Raw genomic sequence first — 24,249 nt, forward strand, 5'->3', positions numbered from 1 at the left:
TTGGAATTGCTTAATTCATTAAAACAGAAAATATATTTTCATTTTAAATCATTCCAAAGCCAATGAAAGATGTCATTTTTTGTAAATCGACCTGTCGTTCTTTTCCCACCAGCCAATAAAAAAACACCAGTTAGTTAATTATATAATTAGGACACAAAGACTTAGACGCAGATATTCTGTGTCTGAAACTCATAAAAAGAAAAGAAATATATATTTTTGGAAAGCAGAAGAAGAAGAAGAAGAAGAAGATAATGATACTGATAATAAATAATTCCGTATAAGGGTTTTAGGGTATATTCTTTCTCTCTCTAAAAATGGTACCTTTCTCTCTCTGCCCCTCCTCCTCCTATCCTCCTCCTCCTTCTTTCAAATTCTACCACAAGTCCCAATTCACTGTAACCACTCTCTCCAGTCTATGTGGTCGTAAAAGAAGGTCCGGTTCCAGCTGCCGTCTCGTGGTGCTCTCAACCCACTCCAACCCCAAAATTCTCAAGTCCAATCGGAGGTCGCGCTATGGCCAGCCTCTGTCTCCCTACGACCAAGATGACGACGAAGAGGTTTCTCGTGCTAGTGATGTGTCGGATGACGATTGGTTGCTCAATGTGAGTTTTTGTACTGGCTCCTGTGCTTGAGCTGCTGGACTTGGTGGTTGTCCTTTGGGCAAGTGTTTTTCTTGCTTTTGAAAGCAGAAAATTTGGTTTTTTAATATTTAACGTTCTACTTAGAATTTGAAGTACCTTGACTTTTGTGAATGTAGTAACATTTGGTTTTTCAGTTTTTTATTAAAATTTGAACTTTAATTTGAGGCATGGATAGGAACAATTGTACAATTATGCTCACTGTGAGGTACCCATGTTTTGAAATACGTTAATTTGTAGTTTTTCTTTGTGGAATTCTTTATTCTGCCCTTCATTTGGTTGCTTAGGGGTTTGAGGTAAATATTTGTTTGTGGGTCTTTTTCAATGTAAGAAGTGCATGCCAATTTCTTTCTGATTTACAAAGCAATGTGCAAAGAAAGATTAAGGGTTCAAGCTTTATCCGTTTTCTTTTTGCATATCATTATTGGAAACATTGCAAAATTGATTCTTGGACTTGTGGTAATTTATTTTCATGGAAAGATTAGTTTTGTATAAGTGTTTCTGTGACACAACTACCTTGGGTTTCCTTTGTTTGAAACATCATCTGGCTTTTCTTGTGGTTTGCTTCTCCAGGATGACTTTGCAGAAATTTCAGAGTTTGATGTTAATAGAAAGAGGTCCAAATCACACAAGGGATTTGCGAATGGTCATTCAGATGGCAGAAACAGTAAGCACACTTTAGAGAAAAGTAATGCAGCAAACTACTACAATAGTTCTAATCAAACAAATGGTGTCAGTTCCTTGGATGTACCTCGCAAGGGAAAGGTATCTTGTAGAGTGATATGACGAGCTGTCAAATTCTGTCATCAACTATACTATTTTTCTGGGAAGTTCTTATTTATTTTCTTTGATGCAGCTTTCTACAAGGAAAGCTATGGAGGATAGATTTCCTCGGCTATCAGAAGAGGTTGAATTGGATGAGAAGTGGTTACCTCTTATTGATTACCTTAGCACATTTGGGCTTAAGGAATCACACTTTATTCAAATGTATGAGAGGCATATGCCTTCTCTTCAAATAAATGTGTGCTCTGCAAAGGAAAGGCTGGAATATTTGTTGAGTGTTGGGGTCAAACAAAGAGATGTAAGAAGAATGCTTTTGAGGCAGCCACAAATCCTTGAGTATACAGTTGAGAACAATTTGAAGTCCCATGTTGCTTTCCTCATGAGTTTGGGTATTCCAAGTTCCAGAGTCGGGCAGATTATTGCTGCTGCTCCATCCCTCTTCTCTTATAGCGTTGAGAATTCATTGAAACCCACCGTGAGATACTTAGTTGAGGAGGTCGGGATTAAAGAAAAAGATTTAGGTAAAGTTGTGCAGTTAAGCCCTCAAATTCTAGTTCAGCGGATTGATATATCATGGAATACTCGTTTGAATTTTCTTTCTGAGGAGATAGGAGCACCCAGAGATAGTATTGTGAAAATGGTTAAAAAACATCCCCAGTTCCTCCACTATAGCATCAATGATGGACTGCTACCCAGGATCAATTTCCTTAGGAGTATTGGGATGTGTAATGCTGACATCTTGAAAGTCTTAACTAGTCTGACACAGGTCTGCTTACTTTCTTTTATGCCCATCAGAGTACTTTTACTTTGTTTCTAATTGCTTGGGATTTATTTGTACTTGTGTCACAAGAAATTGTTTTTCTTTCCATATGCATGTATGTTAGTATGAGTTTCTACTTCTTTTACTGAAATATCATGTTCTTAAGAAGAAGAAAAATAGCTTTCTTGCTGCTTCCCACTTAACAAGTTAATTTTCTGAATCTTTGACCATTTTAAAGTTCCCTTTTGTACATTTCTGACATGTAGCCTTGCAGGTACTATCCCTATCACTGGAGGAGAATTTGAAACCCAAGTACAAGTACTTGGTCAATGAACTTCATAATGAAGTGCATTCCTTGACCAAATATCCTATGTACCTAAGCTTGTCTTTAGACCAGAGAATTCGCCCCCGACATAGGTTCTTGCTTTCTCTGAAGAAAGCTCCTAAAGGGCCATTTCCTTTAAGTTCACTGGTCCCCACTGATGAATGCTTCTGCCAGCAGTGGGCTGGAACTAGCTTAGATAAATATCTGGATTTCCGGCAGAGACTACTGCTCAAGGAGTTTGCCAAAAAATATGAAAGAAAGGGATAGCATCTTCTCTTAAAGGATGCCCGAGGTTACTGACCCAAGTGTTTGATGAACAGAGCAGCCTCCCTTTGCAACTTTGTCTGCGAATGAATTTCAATGTATGCCACTGTTAACAATAATTTCCATGAAGTTCAGAGTTTCTGGTTATTATAAACCTGGAGTAAGCAAGTTTCCAGGTTGTTGACAGTTTCCCGTTGGGATGGTTAGTTTGTTTCTCATGTGGAGTATATAGGTGGTACCTCACTCCACTCCAGTGCCGTATTAGTTGTTCATACAGGAGCAGCTCCAGTTTTGTATACAACGTTACATTCTCAAATCAAGGCATCTAGATGAGTATTATTTTCGAGGTTCTAACTGCTTGTGACCGAAAAGACAATAGACAACAGTTTATGCTTTAAGGTGATTTATTTTTTAATTGAACAAGAAAGGGTGGTTTCCAGGATAATGGATCTACCTTTTGAATGGTCGCATGTTTGATTATTTGTGCTGTATTCCTTTATGCTAGTAGACAAGTACAACATGATACATCTCTTCCTTACTGCCATTGGATGGCCTAATTACATTGTTTGATATGATTTTGTACTTTCTAATGGTTAATTAACTCATTGCAGGTTAGTAGTGTATTTGCATCTTCTCAACTCTCAAGTGGACAAAGGAGAAGCTTTGCTAACTGCGGTTGATTTAAAACAGGAGGGTTTGTTCTTCTACCGTATGCATTGTAAGTCGGATGAATTTTTGTTACTTGTTCATCCTCAAAATATACCCAGAGAGCAGGACTGCTAGTTATGAAACTTTTTGCAGGTTTTATTTTACTTTTTATTTTTATTTCTTTTTCAGCAGGCTGTTATGTATATTTTAGCCCTAGTGCTATGCGCTCATATTTTGGCCCTGTTTGGGCTTTTTATTAAATCTACAAGACAAAGAAAAGCAAGAAAGCAGCCAAAATTGCATTGGAATTTTACAGGGAAAATTTGTCAACTTTGTATTTTGGAGATTCAACCCAACAAGTCAAGGTCATCATCTTATTCGATCAAATTGGATTTCATTGGTTAATTTGAGTGGATTGGATTGAGTTTTAAACAATCCTAATAAATTTGGGACGCAATAACGTGATTAATAAGCAGCTCGAGTTAGTATTTATCTCGTGATGATACATTAAAATTAATAAACATGATTAACATTGATGAGTATTTCACAACCATCATGATGCATCTGCTTAACCTAATTGACCTGTGAATGGTTTGTAGTTTAAGTGATTAAGAGCATTTATTCATGCATTTGAGGTCTTAGATTCGATTCCCGCCTTCCCAATATGCTTGTATAATATATATTTTATTTTATTTTAAAAAATGGTTTGGCACATCAACGATTGAATTTAGACACCAAGAATAGACCCTTCATTGACTGCAAGTCAACAGGAGTCTACAAACAATAGTTCAACCCAACAAGCAAAGATTTAGACAATATGACCACTTCCCTCCTTTGGCATTGATCTGCAAGTCTAAACTAGGCTAGACTCCGTTGACAAACAATATGACCAATTTCCTCCTTATGCTGGTCAAAGGTGTGCCTATGTTGCAAAACCACTTGCCTGTGGCAATTCCTCCAAAAACAAGTGATTGTTTTACCTCAACTTGCGGCCAAGTTGATCCAGACTCTGGCTAGAAGCTTGCACGTTATCCTTTCAGGGTCGGTTTGCTCAATACAAGATTATCATACAAACCCAATCATTTATTTATATAATAACTGAATTTGGTGGTGTCAATTTCCAGAAAGTTGTTCAAGGAAAGAGACAGTGAATGAGACAAACTTGGACACTGCATGCAGGTTGTGTTTAGATTTAGAGTCTTAAAGCTAATGGCTCCAACTGACCAACCGCTACTATATTAGCTTAGTAATTGAGATCAGTTTGTCTTTCTGTATAGCTTTCTTGTACAAATAATACATGTTTTGAGACTTTTTATAGTGTAGGCGTAGAGCCTTCTTCCTATCCGGATGTCACAATGTTCTTAAAATATATTCTATCTACACAAGTTCAATAAACAAAAATTTTATAAGAACTGACATTTTCTTCAAAGTGTTTGGAAAACTAAATGGGGATGTGATAATTGATTCTGAACGAATACGAGAGATTTTGTATCATTGGTCTTTTCTTTTATAGTCACGTAATGAGTGGTGTAGACGTAAATGTATATGTAAAGACCTTTTTGTTTTTTGCGTGTTTCTCAAGTTCAACAAAAACAGATTAGGTTTCTAAAATTTAAAGAAAGTACATTATATAATTTCTAAATGATTCAAAACGGATAATTTTGTGATGAAAACACTTTGGCTTTTAGGAAGAAGACGAGTTAATAGAAAATGAATTTATGCCTTTAATACATAAAAATTACAAGAAAATTCTGAGCTACATGCTCTGGAAGCCTCAAAGACAGTGCTCCCTCTAAACTAAGCATTGTCATGTGGAAAGATACCGCAGTTTCATCTTTCCCAATTAACACATCGAATTCGTGGGGAAAAAAACAAAGGATTAGAAAACTGGTATATCTGCTACTTAACTTATAGTTCAAGTAATTTCATATTTGCTCAATGTTACAGAGATTTTCAAAATATTTGCATGTCTTTGATTTCAAAGTTGAGTGGTTTTTTTGTCTCTTTTTCACTGAAAAAGCTTTGGCTTTTTCCAAAAGTGAAATTTTTTTTATGTCTAAAACCTAAAAAACCTAAATATTTAAAACTCTCTGACACATTTGAAATATTCTAGATCCTTTCTTCAACTAAAAGACTAAAACATTACATCAGATTCTAATAAAAATCTAAATCCCTTGCCTTATTTCTGTGACTAACATTAAGAAACTGTAATCTTTCTTACATATACTTCTATGTATCCAATTCTTCTTTTCTACGTCCGTCAACCCGAGTGATAGGGAGGAGTGTCATCTAATGTTTCTTCTGTAGGCAGTATGTACTTGCAGGAAACTTTGGCAAAACGCGGATGAAGCCAAAGAAAAGGAAAGAAAGAGAGCTGTTATGTGTCGAACCAAATATGTCGCCTTTGAACGGTACCTAACTCTATAATCTTCTGTGTTGCTGAACCTATATGACTGTTGAAATGCCACTAGCTACTGAAGTTGCAAATGGGCTATCTGGGAGATTAAGTCCTTGGCTGTTCTAAGCAAGAAAGGGAGACCCTTGTCAGAAAAAGCAATGCAAATATAGTAAAGAAACAATAAGAACTTGAGATCCTCCAGCAGAAGGAGATAACTTATACCTTTCATGGTCAGTGTAACTGGTGTCTATATGCTTGTGTTTATCATCACTTGTAGACCCACTGTTTAGAACATCAAACAGATAATTGAAACATTCTGCAGACGGGAAGTTGAAATTATCTGCATTAATTACAACTGTAAGAAACATACTAAACAAGAAAAGAGAAGTTAATGGAAAAGAAAATTGCTCTCTATGTGGAGAAGTTAATAGTGGATAGAAACTACAGACCTTCTGAGAATTTGTGCCCATCCATGAAGTAACTAGAATGGGGATGATTAGCCACAGGCTTTCGTGCAAAATGCAGCTCTGCCAGCCTCATCCTCTCAAGTTCAATCGCATATTCTTGCTCTTCCACAAGCTTCTTCCTTAACAATCTAGAGTTGTCACATCCTACTGACACTGAAAATTTATGCATAAGCCAACATAACAACTCTATGACCAATAGACACACCAAAAGAGATGAATTTGATAAAAGAAGAAACAAAGGCAAAAAAATAACCAATGATGTAAAGAATCCTCATAGGATCTTGAAGTCTCCAATCAAAGAAATTTTATGTGCCACTCACTTGAATAAAAATCTGATTCCATGTCTGCGTGGTGTGAAGAAAAATATGCCGCAGGATCCATTCTCTCTTGGTGCTTTCTGCATAAAGCAAAGAAAGGTGAGATTGAGAAAGAAGTCATTAATATGGATGAGGAAAAGAGTCCTTCCAGCAGCATTTTAACTGCAGCAAAGTACTCTGAAGCAAAAAGGAATCTATACTTTTCACTGATACAAGCTACTTCACAAGCACAGATTCAAAAACTGTATTGGCAAATATACAAAATCGCATAGAAAGTTCACATTGAACAGCGTCCATCAATAACTTTGACAAGTTTGACTCAGGATGTTCGAATCATTCTATTTGTTACCTGTCAACAAGCTTTGATTTTTCCCTGTAAGGTTTCACAAGAACACGAGACCCACAAACATAATGTGGGTTTCCTTTTGCCAAAATCATTTTCACAGTATCGGCATGGACAAAGGTAACAAACCCAAACATCCGTTTCTGTTGGCAGGGAATCCTGACATCTTCAACAGGGCCAAAGGTACTGCAAAGAAAACCAACACAATGAGAAAACTATTAAAGCCTGAAAATTTATATTGCAAAAAAACATGTACCTTTTCAAACATAGTTAAAATTTTGACTTGCCTGAAGTAGTTTGAGACATCATCTTCACTGAAAGTGCTCTCAGCTGGAAATGTTAGATATATCTGTCGCGAACCGCTAACAATAGGACCAGGATCACCTTTCTCATTCCGATGATCTGCGTATTTCGGAGAGTCTTCAGCCAAAATTACTGCATGCTGCCCGTGAGGCCTGTAAATCACATAATGCACTGGTTATATACCCATATATGAAAGAGTATCAGTCTATCAGCCATGAACACTAAACAAAGGCCAAAATTTTCACCTGTCAATCAGCCGAATACTGCTTCCCAGTCGAGCAAGAAGCTTTGTCAAGCTGTAACCAGCCTTGCCATGTCTCTGGCTTTCAGTGAGGTAGCCTTCTGCCTGAAGAGATTTTCCAAATTTGTCATAATACATCATTGGCAGAGAAGCAATTGAAATAGGAATTCCTCTTCTTGATCTAAGCAGCTCAGTGATTTCCCACTCCAACTTCTCAAGAGACCCCGGTGAGATAACATGATCATCATTAATGCAATCATTGCCATACATCTGAGAGAAGCTCTCAGGAATCACTTGTCCGTGGTAATACCTACAGCCACTTCCATGCTTACAAAATCCCTTATTGAAATAGTGACAAATCTTAACTGGAAACTCTGTCACGCTTGAAAATCGTCTACCAGTTCTAACATTTAAGTTGTCTATTTCAGCGTCCCGGTAGTAATCATTAGAGAATCCAGAAATCCCAGAATTGAGTGGTTCTATTTGATCCTCCAAACTCAAAAACTGAGCCTGGTTTTGCAGTTCTGCAATAGAGTCAGGGTAACCCAATGGCATAAAATCTGGGCTTTGTTTAGCAACTAGTTGCGCATCCCAAAAGGCAGTTGGGACTCGAATGGCTGCCGGAGACGAGAAAGGCCTGGACGAAACGGGCAAATAAGGAGCGAAAGCCCCTGTTACTGGGTTCAAAGAAGGTGAGATTGGGGATGCCACTGACTTGGCAGCCAACTGCTGAAGTTCAGTCTTGGCTTTGACTATCACTTGGTGAATCAAGTGCTCTGGAGCCATAGCCAAACGAGCCATCTCCTGCTCACCATAGTCTTGTAAAAGAAGATAGCCTATAATCTTTGTAGCATTGTCTGGTTCTAGTTTCTGGATTCTACTGTAAACAGCGTTTGTATACTCAGAAAAATCCATCGCCAATCTATTTACTGCAAAAAGATCAGGTATTTAAAAACCCAAAGAGAAACAATCATAAACCAAGAGAAAATCAATGTTCTCAATCTACCAGCGCAAGAACAACATAGATATGTCAAAAACACAGAATCTAAGCCCTAATATGTGAGAAGAAAAGTTGAGAAATCCAACACCACTAGGTCAAAGATTCAGTGAATGAAAGATTTTGAGGTTTATTTATCTTCTGTCAGAAGATTCTTACTCTTTTTTCCCTGCATCCATTAAAGGAAATTTAATAAAATAAAAAATAATTGGTCTTATCACAACTAGGAAAAGCTGTAAAGATTGCAGAACACACCACTAGAGCCAGAAATGGACATTCCTCCAAATCTGGATATTTATGATTTGCGTAAAAATAACATGCTTAAAAATTGTTGTTTCCAAATTTATTCACAGAAACAAAGAGACCCGCTTACTTTTAAGAAAAGATTGCACAGAAAAGTGTATCTTCAAGCACAAAAAGAGGAAGAACAGCTTCACATCCGAACCCAAAATACATTGCCTATTTTGGAAAAAGCTTACTTCGCATCCGAAACCAAAAAAATTATTCTTGACAATAAAATGACAAGGTTGAACTTTTATACATAAAATTCTTAGAAGTTGAAGTCTTTTCCAACTCAAAAACCAACTTGAAAATAATCCAAAAAAAAAATTACTGGAAGTTATTTCATAATTCCATAACCCAAAAACATAAATAAATAAATAAATTCTTCGTAAAAACCAAAAAAGTTTGTGCTGAAAAATAAAAACATACTCACCAATTCATTCAGCCCAACTGCAGCAGAAACAAGTGTATTTCCTCTAGCACACTCTCTCTGAACCCTTCTTCTCTCACTAAACTTTATCCAGAAAAGTTTTTGAAAAATAATGTTAATCTCAAAACCATACTGACACAAATGATGCTTTTAAAGCACATACTTTGAGAGAGTTCAAATAAATAAAAATTAATTTTTAATTAACAAAAATATTACAGTTAATTAATTACCATTTTGAAGACTTTGTTTCTTAAAACAAAAAGGTTTACAGTTGGATTTTCGTATCACAAAAAAGTAGGCAACATATTTTCCTTGATTTTCGACCAGTTGGTTTACAACTGCTTCAAACTACGTAATTACATAAATACCCTTCTTTTATATATCCTAAACCACGTGAATTTAAAATTTTAAAATATTCAAATTAAAAATTATAATTCGGAAATACCAATGTGCTAAATTTTAGAACTCCAACTAACACATGTCGGCAAACTGAAGCCCCTCGAGTCTTGAGTAACACGACCATGGAGTGTGTTTCGTCTTTTTCTCGGGTGGGCCCCAGAATTAATTTACCGTTGGATCTTCCTTGAGATCACCATGGCCAGATTTCAAGGGTGGGGATCCACGTGGGAAGCTTATATTACACTTGGGACGCAGGAGCATGCAGCAGTTTCAGTCTGTTCATGCAACTTTGTCTTTTGATCATTAAAAATGATGACAAGGCCACCAGTGGGTCCCGTTTTTGACATTTCATTGTTGTACCGCATGGGACCCACAGAAAAGGTTGGGGCCCACACCTTTGGCTAGGATTATGCAGAATCTTGTTTCTGGTGAACACAAGATTTATGTATGTATCTATACTGGCTTTTTGGTTTTTTCTTCTGGTATATTTTGTACCATGATAAGATGAGCTTTTTATTTTTTGCCAAAATGCCTGTTTGTTTCTCAATTTGAACTCAAAATTTTATCATTTTTACAATGTGAGTGAGATATGCATCGGTAATCATGAAGTTGTTTAGGGTTTAAGTACAAGTACGTTGCAGATGAAGTAGGACCAGTAGGTCACATATGTACCCGCTTATATCCGCATTCGGACTCCTTCGTATATTAAATTAGTTTAGAATATACCAATCGAGTTTAGTCCCGTTAAAAAGGACCTTAACTCAGAAACCAGTGATCCAAGTTCAACTCCATGACACATTCATATTGTGATTGAAAAACTCCTCCCCTTATAGTTAAAATTATCGCTATATGGCCTCATAAAAAATAAACACAAATTATTGTTAAATGAATAAGAAAGAAAAAAATCTTAGCTTTCCTATTATTGTAATACTCAAGACTATTAACATTTATTTGGGTTCATTATATTCTTTGAAATTACTTGAAAATTGAAGTTAATCTTAGGAAAGTTGAACCATTGAATAGTAATGAAGGGTATTTGAGGTAAAAGGCAGCTGGCTGATTAACTGGGAGATTGACCGATTCAAAAGCCTGGAGGGGAGGTCAACGTTATTAGATAATTATTAAATTATAAATTTAAGATTTTCTCATAATGAACGAATGATAGGCATAAAATTTTGTTTAGATCTAATTACTGATGAGTAAGACGCGGGCTTTCTGTTACGACCCCTCACTTGCTACAAAACTATAAATTTATTTTAGGATTTTTAATTACCTTTTAATCAATAAATAAATAAAAATCAAGCTTTTACCATTTTAGGATTTTGGATTACCATTTACCCCTCACTGCATATCCTGTATTCATTTGTTGTATTTTGAAAATGAGAATTTACACAAATTAAAAAAATAAAATTTTGTTAGAAGCACTTTGTGGCTAGGAAGTCGAATTTTTAGTGAAATTAATCTCATTCTTCGGGTGTGAGAACACATCATGATATTTACTGAAGAAAAAAATGAAATTCAGATCGATCCACCACATGTTGAAAATGATTAAGTCTCCAAAAGTTTAATCAAAATCAAATATGTGATTGAATACCGCCGAGGTTCTCTCTAAAAAGAAATACATCCTTATACAATGATGTATCACATGTAAAGCTGAGGTGGCCATAATGACCTGCATGTGTGGTTGTGGCTAATAAGCAGTTATTTTTCTTAAAACTATTATTTTGGTCCAAATTTTGAAAATATATATGATGTTATATATTTTGAATATACAATCGCAACCCAATTAAGATTCTCTTGAAATGTTATGCAAATGTTTTCATGGATTAAACAGTTCATGTGCCTTTTTTTTTAACGATAGTATTTTATTGATAAAAAAAAAAAGTACAAAGTCATTATGGTGTCAAATATGTATAAATATTCTCCCGTGATCGCAACAAGAAGTTAAATTGATCTGAAAAGAAGCACGTATAATTCATAAACTGATTAAAATCCCTAATTCAACAATCAAAAGCACGTCTAGCCTTCTTTTCTGCTGAAGAACAGCGAATATAATATAGATTGGATTTATGGATTAATAGACGAAGAAAGACCGCACCTACCTTTGTTGCTTCCCGCCCAATAATACATTATTAAACATTAAAGAAATATTTAGGGGTGTCATGTTTGTGAACTACATATAATCTTCTATACATTTCAGTCATTTTCAATGCCCTGCAGACTTGTCTCTATACATATACAGTTGTGATCGAGAGGTATGGGCCAATGCATATGTGTTCTCATTTGGCAGCTTATCATCATATCAATCAAGTTGACAAAACTTGTATTAATTCACTACTTCAGAGGCTAATCAAAATATTATCCGTTCAATTAGACGATATCATCGCATTGGCCAATAGTCAATAGAATCAAAATTTGATTGCAAGAAACAACATGAATGCTTTATAATCATTGATTAATTGATAGTGATGGTTCAACGCAAACTCACCTATACATCCATCAGTAAAAAAATCATTTGGTTCACACGTCCTTGGTGTAAAAAAAAAAATATATATAAACATTGTCGTTGTCATGCGTGACTCTGAAGTAACAATTATCTTAGGCATCTTTTATAAATTTTCACTAAGATATAACACGTAATTTTAACTTAGTGTTAAATGGAGAAGCGAATTAATACACATAAATTACTTGATCGAAAGAAGATAACATACTAAAAATATGTAGCATGTCACTTATCAGAAATGAATATTAAAATTATTCATGCTTTTCTAATATAAGTATTTGAATTAAATCCTAACTTCGTATGTTTTAAAGAACAAAAATTTGTGGGTACCGCATTAAATATGTAATCCAACACGCAACACCCTTGAAATGGGAAATAGAATCAATTACTAATTTTCAATCGATGGCTTCTTTCATTCCTAATAAATAAATATGCTTTAAATTGAACAAGTTAAAAACATAATAGTACGTAGTACGTAGCTTTGCGTACATCATGCGTTCCATCCTAGTGTTTGAATTTGATGCAGTTTTCATTTTCATGATTAAACAAACATTTTGGGAGATATTTTATGTGCCACTGCCAACAATACCCATTATCTTCCAAATAGGGCAAGAGATTATGCTGTAAGGACTGTGGACTATTTGCCTTTTGTTTCCCCATCAAGTCTCTTTGAATTTGAATACCTGCTTCACATGATTTCACCTAATCATTGTGAGCTTTTTCCAGGCAAGATGTGGTGCGTGTTGAAAAAGCCAAGGCTAGCCTAAAAGAGAGAGAAGCAAAAAAAAAAGCGCCAGGGCGTACCCCAAAAGAAATTTGAACCACATATTTTTCTCCTTACAATTAATTTGTCTAGCCATATCTGAGGCATCCCCACTGCATAGTGCTTTTTGAACCCACGCCATATATATAGAACTTGAAATGTCACTTTATTCATTAACAGCTCTCAATTTAAATAGAAAATTTTGTATGGAACGGGAATAACATTGTTTTGTTATTTTCAATTAATCATAGAATGTCATGTGAAAAAGTTATCATACTTGTTATATTTTGATTGGCTGGAAATAATGAAATAGTGATATTCCAATTTCATGTAAATGTTTCTCCAATTTAAGGGACCACAACTAGACCTTAGAAGCAGGGTTGTATTGCATAATCGTAAGTAGCATGACAATAATATTGTTAAGAACAAGTAAAGTTTAAATAGTTAAGAATAATTATCCTTACACTCGAGTCGATCAGTAATATTAATTTGTGTTAAAATAAGTAATAATAAAAACCTGGATATTCTGCCCCAGGTGAGCTGGGGTCTGCTTAGTTGTAAAGATGAAAGGATGTTGGTGGTTCTGCACTAATTAACTTCACTTTAATGATGTCTATTTATTTATTTTACTTCATCAATCTGACACATATCTAGTGGGGCATTTATGGTTCATGGAATTATGGAAGGTAGTAAATGCGTTTCTTCACCAGCTTTGCTCCAGTATTTGTTGTCAATGTCAAAATGTGAATCGTGATCATGTATCAGGAATGGGGCCTCACCCTCATTCACTACAAATGTTTAGTTTAAGAAAACAATCACCGTTGAATTATGGAAACAGTTTGGTATGCTGAATATAATGACCCTTACCCATCTTCGACGGATCTTATTAGTCAGCCCAGGTGCCTTTTTTTTTTACAGCCCAAAATAAGCCCACCCAAGTCTACCCCCATCATGACATTTGAGGATTGTTTTTTTGGACAATTAGCGATTGTACTTGAAACTTATGTATTATCAATTAGGGATTTATAATTGGGCTTATTAGTTTCAATTATCAGGGGTTTTGGAAATATCGGTAGTTCAAAAATATAGAAATATTGATGGAAATATTAGAAACATATCGATATTGGTAAAAATTTAATAAAAATAATGGAAATTATAAGAAAAACTTGGAAATTTTGATTGAAACCTTAGAGGATGTTTATTTAGTAAATTATCTATTGCTTTATAAATAAAAAATGGAAGGAAATGCATTACGTGGTGAGTTTGACTGATTTAAGTTGATTATATAGCTAGCTGACAAACACTGTTAGTGTAGAAAATATGTAGTGATTAATGAAAGAAGATTAAACACACCATATAATCATGTATTCATAATGATTTACTACAATATTTTACACTTTATACATTGCATGGTAAGATACATGAGTGACTTAGTACCACATAGAGTTCCTATGAGAATCAAATTTTACACTGTCTTCATCATCTCTATGTGCAGAGTACGTGTACTGTGAAGAGTAGTCATCAAGTAATAAATCCATAAAATAGTTTTGTATGTAATTGTTAACATGTCATCTATATGCATACAAGATTGGTTGACGTTCCCGATATTTTTCTAGATTCTGCTGAAGAGAGAGCAAAATTATCGATAATTATATGACAATGACATGGATAGGTTCCAAAATATCCTTTTTCCAACAATAATATCTATGATATTTTGTCGATATTTTTGATATTTTAGACCTTCGTTTCAATAGGTTATACTTTATTCAACATGCTCCTTTTTTCCTCTATCTAGGTGTATTATTTTTGTTATCAATGAAATTCACATGTACTGTTGAGTTTTCTATCTACAAATAGAGACTCTGCCTAATATACGAAGCTCAACAACTATTTTATTTTAAACTTTTTTTTTCTCAATAGAATGATTAAACATTGTAATTTGGTTCTTGTTACCATTGTCTTCGCTAATGGGTTTGTGATTCATGATGAAAATGGTAATGTTCCATTGGTTGGTCCTAGTAAAGTGGGTGCTACAAATGTTTTGAATGCATAAGCTTGTGCGTTAAGAAATAGCTTACTTTTATATGTTGCTAACCTATCGGTGGAGAGCAAATGACCCATTAGTGTAGTGGTTCAGAGTAATTGCTCCTTTAGGCAAGGTATTGGGTTCGAGTCCTACTAAAAAAATTCTCTCAGTGGAGACAGATCTTAAACTTCTTATTAATTAGGCTTATTATCACAAAACGTCCCTAAGGTTTACGAAACTATCAGATTGCATCCTTAATGTTTTTTTGTGTCACTTATGGTCCTCAAGGTTAGTATGTGCAATCACAAATGGTCCATGGCGTTAGGTTCTGTCAAAAACTCTGTTAGTTTGCTGACATGACATACATATATATCACAAAACATCCCTGAGGTTTACACACTTATCACAAATGGTCCCTACGAATTTTTTTTATTTTTTAATTTAAAATTCATAAAATTTTGGTTTTCTTTTTAAAAATTTTTATAAATGAAAAAACCGTTTATAGAAGGATTTTAATCTTAAGGACCATTTATGAACCCTAAATTTTTAGTTTTTTTCATTTTTAAATTTTATAAATTTTAAATTATTTTTTAAAACTTCATTAGTTTGTTGATGTGGCATATATATGGAGCCCACAACTATAATAATATAGTGTCACATGTATTTAAAATTTAATATATTTTTTAAAATAATTATAATTCATAAAATTTTAAAAAGAAAACAAAAATTTTATGAATTTAAATTTTAAAAATTAAAAAATTTCATATGGACCATTTGTGATAGGTGTGTGAACCTCAATGATGTTTTGTTATATACATATATGTCACGTCAGCAAACTAACGGAGTTTTTTGACTGAACTTAACGGCATGGACCATTTATGATCATGCATACTAACCTTGAGGACCACGAATTACCAAAATAAAAAAAAATAAAAAATTAAGGATGCAATTTGATAGTTTCGTAAATTTTAGGAACGTTTTGTGATAATAAGTCTATTAATTATTTACTGGCTCATTTCATTTCATCTCTTAACGATGTAATTCAGTCCAATTTAAATATATATTAAGTAGACTAACTTCGTAGCTGATGCTCTAGTTACTAGAGCATGTTTGATGGAAGCAACTCATAAATGGGATCATTCTATTTTGATATATGTGATTTTCATAGAGAATGTTGTAAACACAATAAAGTAAATAAGGCCCATGCAAGGACTGCAGGTTCGCATCTCATATTGAAATAGCAAACAAAAGGCTTAAAGTCCATGCTCATATTAAGCATAGTAATTGTCATTCAAAACTTTCACAGTTTTGGCCTGTACGTGCCAAAAGTGTTTGGGGGCTTTTGGTTAACACTGCAATGCCCCAAGTTTTTTTATAGACTATATTTTAGCTGCGATGTGTTGCTTGCTGGTCAAGAAATGCCACATTGGGCTCAATACCGGCATTTACTTTTGACCCGTTTAAGCATGCCACTTCCCGTGTTTTACTCTTATAGTAGGAAAAGGTGATAAGTAGTTAAGTGATGTGATGATTGTATTGTGCTCGTTAATCTAAACCTCTAACCAAAGTCAGTGTGCTCCAAATAGGGAATCTGGCTTGAATAGGTTCCTTTTTTATGCCTCAATTAAGAGGTTTTCAATATTTCACTTGCAATGGAATAAAACTAGGAAGAAATAATAACTTTAAACTAGCATCGAACAGAAAGTACAATATTAGTTCAAAGACAAAGGTATCCGATGGATATAGTATCGTTACAAGTAAGCAAATACAGGCATGTATGGACTTAAATACACTTAATGAAAATGATAGAAAGCCTAGCAAGGCCCATGAGGACTTTATCAAACATAAACAACCTTCTTTGGACACTACTGTAATCTACTTGAGGCAGTACAATGAGTCCAATGAAGGATGTCAACAATATCTGCAATGCACAGATAGGCTTGCAGATACGAATTTAATTTTAGATAATTTAGAAAAAGTGACCAACTTATAAAATCATACTAAGCATCGATGTTGGTAGAGCATTAAGATTACAAACAATAGCAAGGTAATTCCAATCAAGAGTTGTTAACTGGTAATTAGACAAAGTATGTGTTTGGGAAAAGAGTAGAATTCCAATTAGAAGTGGTCAACTGGGAACTCAAAGAGTAAGGGAGGATTTGATTCAAGTCTTGACTTTGGTCTGCTATGAGACGCTTTGACAAGGTGTTTGATTCTAGAGTATTTGAAGGTTGTTCAAATAAGTTGTTTTTCTTGAGAGAGATTTGTTGTTCCTTGAATAAAATCTTTTGCTGTTATTTTATAGGCCTTTTGGCTCCGTGGCTTTGCACGCTTGGCAAGAGAATTCTCCAATTATGTACCAGTTTCTTCCCTGCAGGTGAGATTGGCTGACCTATAATTTCCATCAGTTGTCAAGATCAACCTTTGAGTTTAAATCTAGATGTTCACGCTTTTAATCAGATAAAAGCAACGGTCTTTTGGGAACAACCTAAGCTTTTCAAATAAACAAGCTCTTTGGGCTTTGTTTATTTTAATCCAAACATCTCTCTTTGGCACCAATCATGAAGTGCCACATGTTGGCGAACATCTTGATTTTTCATTTAAGACACATATTTCATAAATTAACACTAGTTGTTTAATTTATGAGATTAGAATAAGAATAAACTGCGCATTTTTGGGAGATTCAATCATTTATCTATTTTTAACAACCATCTAATTTGGTTATAAACATGAATTAATTTCTATAGTCTGCATCGAATATACACAAAAAAGATTTTGACACGTGTAATGTCACGCAGCCCATGTATGAGTTCAGAGAATGAATTAAACTTAGATTTCTATCAGCCAACACATTTCATTTCACCAGTAGCTTAGTCTGGGACTGCTCCAAATGCCAAAAGATAGTCCTTTACTTCGCTCTCTCATCAACTGTCTCTCCAAGTCCAAGCCCAAGCTGCAAGAATTCTTTAGATTAGATCACAACTTTCATTTTGGATTTACCTTGAATTTTCAACTAGTATTAATCTTTATCATAACATTTTTAGTAGTTAAAATGGATAAAAAGTCTTAGATTATTATTATTTAATCTCAAATTTCTTCGACGAAATTTTTGAATGCATGCAATGTCAGTACAGTTATTTGGTCATGCATGTGGTCATCTCGATGACCTAATGAGATTGCCTCATGACCTTCTAAATCCAAACCGTGTCCCTTACGGTCATCTTGGGCAATTATTAACTCGATGCATGTGGGGTTAGGTTACAATATGCTAGCTACTTCAATAATTCACACTCATAAGTCATAATTAAGAAAGATCGCAGAAAAAGAGTCATAAAGCAAAGCATTCTGATTGCCACTTGTAGCTAGTGTGAAACGCGCGGTATGTATACTTTGAACCCAGAAAAAGTGGATCGCCAGCTCCATGAACAAAACTCACATGTGGTTACTTGCGATGTTAGAATGGTGGAAATCATTTGATAGTTGACATCAAATATATATATACAGAGATTCAATGAATAAAATACCACAGAATTGCCACAGAATAAAATCATTTATACTCAAGAGCCACTTGTTGTGCAGGGCGCAATATCATGGTAAGTATAATCAGTCCAAAAAAATTTATAAGGACGGTAGGTCATGAGTACGTACGATTCTTAACTGTTGATATATATGACTTTTATTACGTGTCTTACATACATCAATGGTTGTCAACTTTTTTAATTTTTATAGTTCTCCTTTCTTTGGTACGTAGATATCATATGTTAAAAATTTAGCTGATGATTTTCTATATGAAAGAGAAACTATCTGTTTTCCAAAGCTATATTTATATTTTTAATCTTTTAAACTCGAAAAAGTTCTTGAATATGTCTTTTGGTTTTCTCCATATAAAAGATTGATTATTTTGATTTTACACATGAATCGAAAGACTTGTATGTACCTTTCGATATCAAATTTGGATATGTGAACGCTAATTTAGTTTTCAAGAAAAGGGTAAAAGAAAACAAGTTCTATTGTACGAGGAGAAAGTGCTGCCGCAAAGCCAAATAAATATGTTATATGTGACATGCTGTTTTGAATTAATTGCACAGCAAAAAATTGTCATTGAGGTGCAGATGAGAAGCAGAAAACATCGTGCCAAGGCCATGAAGATAGCCGCTGTAGCTGATGGCGTTAATTCAGTGGCTTTCAACGAGGAAAAGAAAGATCAGATGGTGATCATTGGAGATCGAGTTGATGCAGCTAGCTTAGCTCTGTGTTTGAGGAAGAAGGTTGGCCATGCCAACTTAGTGAATGTGGAAGAAGTAGTGGAAGATATATGATATAATGATAGTTGAGAAAGTGAGAAGGAGAAACCATGCCAATCGGATCTGCATGGATACAAACTTACCATCGATTCATCGTGTTCATGTATCATCCTGGTAGTGGTGATCATAATAAGTTTATGCATGATGCATGCAAAACGGTTTCTGGTTAATCTGGCGTTGACTTCGTGTAGATCTTCAATTGTTGCCCGTTCTCATATACTTACTGATTTTTTTTTACAGTGATTGTATGATATATCGGATAAATTTATGAAATATGACGTCAAAGGGGCGGATGATGTGTCACAATTTTTTTCTTTCCAATTACTGAGTACCGACCGCTTCTATACAATTCACATTTATATCTCTGGTCATGTGTTAGAAATTACATGTTTAGAAAAGATCCCCCAAATTTCGAATTTTTTTTAGGATTTCAAGAATTGTTTTTCAACAAATAACATAGTGCATTATGTAACTTGACTTAATGGAAACTTTAACGGAGTTAAGCGTATGTGATAAATTGCAACATTTTACATAGTTCAGGTGGTTAATAGTAAAAATTAAAAGTATAGGTGGTAATCATGCACATGCCTAAAAGTTTAGGTGTGTTTATGCAGATTTTCCAAAATCGTAATGTACTGTATAGAAAATGTAATAACACATACTATTTACCTAATACAACATATAATCATACAATCACACTAAAATACTAAACTACGGATACAATTGTGAGTTAACTTGTACACATATACATAATTTATATTTATTTTGGTATACATGGTTGGGGTGGAATGGGGATGGAGTAGGGAGTGCCATCCTCATCTGGCCCCGGGGCTCACAGAGATAGCGGGGCAATAAAATTTAGCATCATGATGAAACATCATCTTTGAGGCAATGTTTATTTATAGGCTAAATTGTAGTAATGGTCCTTCAAATAAGACCGAACTTTACTTTTCGCCCTTCATGTCCCAAAATTGTTGTGGTCATCCTTCAATTCCACCTCGTGTTGCGTTAGTGGTCTTTTCGTCAATGAAGTTAAATTTTATGTTATTATTAAGGGCAAATTGGGAAATCCCATATAAAATATTTATTAGATAAATAAACTCATTAAAAAATCAACCCAGTCTCTCCATTTGAGCATGTGGGGAAGCAGGGTTTGATGATTGGGAAAGTTGATTTTAGCAGCAAGTTGATTTTTGGAGAGGATAAAGAGCTCTTCAGCCACCCAAAGTTGAGCTACACCTCATTGGTTGGAGGCAAAGAAAACCATGCTGATGCATTTTACTATGTCCAAATAAAATTCATCATGGTTTTGAGGGGAAGTGGTTGACATACCAGAGGAGACTTGGAATATATCACCAGAAGGTGCTGGAGTCTTTGAGTCATCTGGGATGGTTTGGGTTGCTAGGTTGGTGACGTAGATGGATGGGCAGATTTGGGGGGAAGAGAATGGCATGCAATTGGGTTTAGGTAGAAGAAGGTGGTGGTTAGGTAAAAGTCTTATTTATCCCTAAAATATCTATAATGTGCCTGACATGACATGTGATCAATTTTGACGGAAAAACAAACAGAATTGACGGAAATGACTAATGGTGCAATGCAAGATCTTTTTGAAGGACGACCATAAAATTTTACAACATGAGGGACGAAAAGTAAAGTCAGATCATAGTCGAGAGAGCATTGCTACAATTTAGCCTTATTTATAATTTAGTAATAGAGAAAGGCACGAAAAAAACTTTAATTTATTTTCTACAAGAGTTGTTCTCATGTGATAAGAATTCTATACCATAAGACTTTCTATATAAATATAGAGTAGCATTATCGTCATCCCCATTTTCTATTTCCCACGTTCCCTACACTAATTTTTGTATATAAAACAAAAGTTGGGTTGATTTTGGTTATGGGTAATTGTAGTAATTGAAGATAGCTCAATTGTCTTAATCTTGGCGGATCTTCAAAATTTTCTATGTTTTCAACTCTAAGAATTCAAATCCATGATTAATTATAGTGTAGTATGATCATACAATCACGTGATATAACTTCACGTGTTATAAGTAGATATTTATTGATATTATTCTTTAAAGGGGGAAATATCAACCCTATCATCTACCATATTATAGACCGTGTGTACATCGTAACCGTACTCCAACACCATTCTACAATTTCTCCAAACCCACACTGCTCAAGATTCACAGAGATGAGTTTCCTTAACACTTTTTTTAAAGTTTGAATTCTAGGAGCGCACTGGTTTAAAAAATAAAAAATAAATTGTGGTGGAGTGCATGAACAGCTTCCAAATTAAATGAGTCAATTTTTATATGGCAACTAGTCACGATAGATCTTTAATTTAGATTTCCTTTTTCTTAAATTCTATCTCCTAATGACTAATTAATGAAACCTGAACAATATGAATCAGCCTGGCTCGAACAGACTTTCTTTCTTAATTTGGTTGAATCGTACACAATTGATAATAAAGTCGTACTATAACATGTGATGCTTCACAATATTTTAATAACACTATTATTGCTTACACACTAGCGATGCTGACTTCCATTACAATACTTCTTATATTGACTTGAAACTACAAGAATTGACTTGTAAATCCAGTCTTAAATCAAATTAACAAAGATTAATTAGCTAAATATTTTGGCTTAATCTGATTGGACAGCAACAAAACGTGGATAGATCCCCAAATTTGTTCCTTAAAAACTCAATTAGTGAAGATAATCACGTGTAGGCTTAGCTGCCACTGCCGTTTTAGAAGGGTTGACGTTATAAAAACGACTAGCGATGCTGACTTCCATTACAATACTTCTTATATTGACTTGAAACTACAAGAATTGACTTGTAAATCCAGTCTTAAATCAAATTAACAAAGATTAATTAGCTAAATATTTTGGCTTAATCTGATTGGACAGCAACAAAACGTGGATCGATCCCCAAATTTGTTCCTTAAAAACTCAATTAGTGAAGATAATCACGTGTAGGCTTAGCTGCCACTGCCGTTTTAGAAGGGTTGACGTTATAAAAACGACACTCAGTTCGGTCTTCAACTTCATCACATTCTCACAGAATTAGAACATCCATACGTTCTTCTTGGAAACCCCAAAGTTTAATTTTGTTCGGTGTACTAGCGGACAATATGAAGGTAAACCACTTCTCCCACAAGCATACAATTCATGTTCTTCTCTTACTTTCTGAAAAGATTTTATCGGGAAAAAGAAAGAAACGCTAGTTTAATTTTTCTTTTCAAAGGTTTTATTTTCTAATAACACATAGAAATAAAATGTGTGTATTTAGTCCATGGTTTGATTCTGACATATTTGTTTGGTTGGATGCATGACCTGCAGCAAAAGATAACCATTGAAGCGCAGATTCGATGCGATAAATGTCGGTCTCAGGCCATGAAGATAGCTGTTGCGGAAGATGGTGCCTTTCATACTTTGAAACTACATATATGTTTCTTTCATATTAATGGGAGATTTGTTTAATTAGTTTGATAATTTTGTTTTTGAATTTTGATGTTGCAGGTGTGACATCAGTGGCTTTCCAGGGACCCAACAGAGACAAAATGGTGATAACTGGAGAGGGAGTTGATGCCGCGGACATGGCCAAGTCGTTGAGGAAGAAGCTTGGCTATGCAGACTTGGTAAGTGTGGAAGAAATTACTGAAAAGAAAGATGTGAAGAAAGTTGAACCTAAACAGTAAAAGAAAGCCGAAAATGCACGTGCAAAACCACAACCTCGTTCTCACCATCCTCAGTTGGAATTCTACATCCACGACCCACCATCAAGGAGTATGTGCACCATTTTGTGATATGTACGATGGCCAGATAAATGTTATCTTGTGAAATGGATTCCTTTGATTTACATTAATAAATTGATGGTTTGACAACATAACACATGTTTAGTATGTAATAGAAGTTATTAATTTCAGATAATTGTCGAATTAGCTTGTAATATTTTAAATTCCAAATTGATGCTTTGAGGAGATCTCGAATACTTAAGAAAGACTTGGGAAGGAATTTCTTTGCTGAAGTTGACTTCTGGATTCTCAAATTGCTAGACGTTACTACACAAGATCTACGTAACACATCACTAACTAATGTGAAATACGGAATATTATGTAGATATCCTTCTAGACTATAATATTTACTTTATGTTAGTATGAAAATTGTATTGTCATTTCCTAGACTCTAGCATAGGTTGAAAAATTAGTGTGTGAAGAATTGTTACTGGATGTTTTGGCACAACTCATTCAACCTCATACATCCTGGAGGGAATGATTTTCCCCACGAGAATATTCGTCAAAGATTCCTTCGTCTTCTCCGCTTCTCTTTCTCCCTGCAAAACAGATCGGAGTAAAAGGACCACACCCGGGGGGTGTTGGCCAAAGACCCTCCGATGCCTAAGTTAGGTAAGGTATTTCAAGGAAAACCGGGTGGCCGGAGCCGTGTGTGGTGGCCGGAGCCTTGTGTAAGGGAGAGAAAGAAAGTGGTGGCTAGGGTTTGTGAGAAATGATTTCTGCAGAGTTTCAGTAGGAATTTAGACGTACCTCCACCATTGTGTGTGGCTATGCTTTTATAATGGTCTTGGAGGCTAGGGTTTCAGAGGAATAATTCCGTAGATGGAAGGGAATTATTCCTCCCCTTTATGGAATTGATTTGATTAATTAGGGATTTGATTTATTAGGGTAAATCAAATCCCTAATTGTGGTAGGTATCAAATCAAATCCTATTTCAATTAGGTAACTCCTCATTTAATTGAGAATCGGGGTAGGAATTAGGAATCAATTCTCAACCCAATTAGGTAGTCTTCAATTTAATTGGGTAACCCCCAATTAAATTGAGTAACTCCCAATTAGGTTGATTAATTCCCAATTAGGTCAAATAATCCCCAAATGGAATGAATTATTTGACCTAGGGTTTTGATTTAATTTGGTTACCACAAATGCCCCCCAGCTTCTGCATGGCGCGCGGTGGCATGTAGGAGATGTGAATTATCTGTTGGGCTGTCCAGCTGTAACTGGGCTTCCTTCTTGGATTTGGACTCCTTTTGCAG

The 24,249-nt window shown here is 34.9% G+C and overlaps 4 protein-coding genes across 8 annotated transcripts; 3 read left to right on the forward strand and 1 right to left on the reverse strand.

Annotated features, from left to right (window-relative positions):
* Positions 1–180: 180 nt before the first annotated feature.
* Positions 181–3,740, forward strand: LOC103342698 (Mitochondrial transcription termination factor family protein). The gene is made up of 5 exons (XM_008246337.3): positions 181–602; positions 1,212–1,403; positions 1,495–2,187; positions 2,456–3,169; positions 3,382–3,740. The coding sequence occupies exons 1-4, from the start codon at positions 315–317 to the stop codon at positions 2,771–2,773; spliced, it is 1,491 nt and encodes a 496-aa protein (XP_008244559.1). The 5' UTR covers positions 181–314; the 3' UTR covers positions 2,774–3,169; positions 3,382–3,740.
* Positions 3,741–5,513: 1,773 nt separating this feature from the next.
* On the reverse strand, positions 5,514–9,501 carry LOC103342675 (zinc finger CCCH domain-containing protein 18-like). 5 transcript variants are annotated; one of them, XM_089049353.1, is made up of 9 exons: positions 9,200–9,333; positions 8,494–8,653; positions 7,492–8,416; positions 7,231–7,398; positions 6,950–7,129; positions 6,604–6,680; positions 6,266–6,436; positions 6,039–6,156; positions 5,514–5,933 (listed from the first exon to the last, which is right to left on the reverse strand). In XM_089049353.1, exons 3-9 carry the CDS (start codon positions 8,400–8,402, stop codon positions 5,864–5,866), a joined length of 1,695 nt encoding a protein of 564 aa, XP_088905479.1. In that variant the 5' UTR covers positions 8,403–8,416; positions 8,494–8,653; positions 9,200–9,333; the 3' UTR covers positions 5,514–5,863. The 5 variants fall into 5 exon arrangements, with proteins under 5 accessions (XP_088905479.1, XP_008244534.2, XP_088905481.1 ...); XM_008246312.3 differs by lacking the exon at positions 8,494–8,653 and having other exon boundaries at positions 9,200–9,501; XM_089049355.1 differs by lacking the exon at positions 8,494–8,653 and having other exon boundaries at positions 5,514–5,938; positions 9,200–9,501.
* Positions 9,502–17,074: 7,573 nt separating this feature from the next.
* Positions 17,075–19,206, forward strand: LOC148918993 (heavy metal-associated isoprenylated plant protein 47-like). The gene is made up of 3 exons (XM_089048755.1): positions 17,075–17,107; positions 17,193–17,264; positions 18,976–19,206. The coding sequence occupies exons 1-3, from the start codon at positions 17,075–17,077 to the stop codon at positions 19,204–19,206; spliced, it is 336 nt and encodes a 111-aa protein (XP_088904881.1).
* A 2,974-nt stretch (positions 19,207–22,180) lies between these two features.
* Positions 22,181–23,220, forward strand: LOC103342677 (heavy metal-associated isoprenylated plant protein 47-like). The gene is made up of 3 exons (XM_089048878.1): positions 22,181–22,336; positions 22,539–22,617; positions 22,719–23,220. Exons 1-3 carry the CDS (start codon positions 22,331–22,333, stop codon positions 22,895–22,897), a joined length of 264 nt encoding a protein of 87 aa, XP_088905004.1. The 5' UTR covers positions 22,181–22,330; the 3' UTR covers positions 22,898–23,220.
* Positions 23,221–24,249: the final 1,029 nt, after the last annotated feature.

Source organism: Prunus mume, linkage group LG3, assembly GCF_029339155.1.
Source record: "Prunus mume cultivar Tortuosa linkage group LG3, ASM2933915v1, whole genome shotgun sequence".
Classification (NCBI taxonomy): Eukaryota; Viridiplantae; Streptophyta; class Magnoliopsida; order Rosales; family Rosaceae; genus Prunus; species Prunus mume.

Coding starts and splice junctions, on each gene's coding strand:
- LOC103342677 (XM_089048878.1), top strand. Junction 22,618..22,718: donor GATAGCTGTTGCGGAAGATG/GTGCCTTTCATA, acceptor TTGATGTTGCAG/GTGTGACATCAGTGGCTTTC.
- LOC103342698 (XM_008246337.3), top strand. CDS start 315: ATGGTACCTTTCTCTCTCTGCCCCTCCTCCTCCTATCCTCCTCCTCCT. Junction 603..1,211: donor ATGACGATTGGTTGCTCAAT/GTGAGTTTTTGT, acceptor TTGCTTCTCCAG/GATGACTTTGCAGAAATTTC. Junction 1,404..1,494: donor ATGTACCTCGCAAGGGAAAG/GTATCTTGTAGA, acceptor TCTTTGATGCAG/CTTTCTACAAGGAAAGCTAT.
- LOC148918993 (XM_089048755.1), top strand. CDS start 17,075: ATGAGACGCTTTGACAAGGTGTTTGATTCTAGA. Junction 17,108..17,192: donor ACAAGGTGTTTGATTCTAGA/GTATTTGAAGGT, acceptor GTTATTTTATAG/GCCTTTTGGCTCCGTGGCTT. Junction 17,265..18,975: donor TACCAGTTTCTTCCCTGCAG/GTGAGATTGGCT, acceptor TTAATTGCACAG/CAAAAAATTGTCATTGAGGT.
- LOC103342675 (XM_008246312.3), bottom strand. CDS start 8,402: ATGGATTTTTCTGAGTATACAAACGCTGTTTACAGTAGAATCCAGAAA. Junction 7,399..7,491: donor AGTATTCGGCTGATTGACAG/GTGAAAATTTTG, acceptor TGTGATTTACAG/GCCTCACGGGCAGCATGCAG. Junction 6,437..6,603: donor GGAATCAGATTTTTATTCAA/GTGAGTGGCACA, acceptor ATAAATTTTCAG/TGTCAGTAGGATGTGACAAC.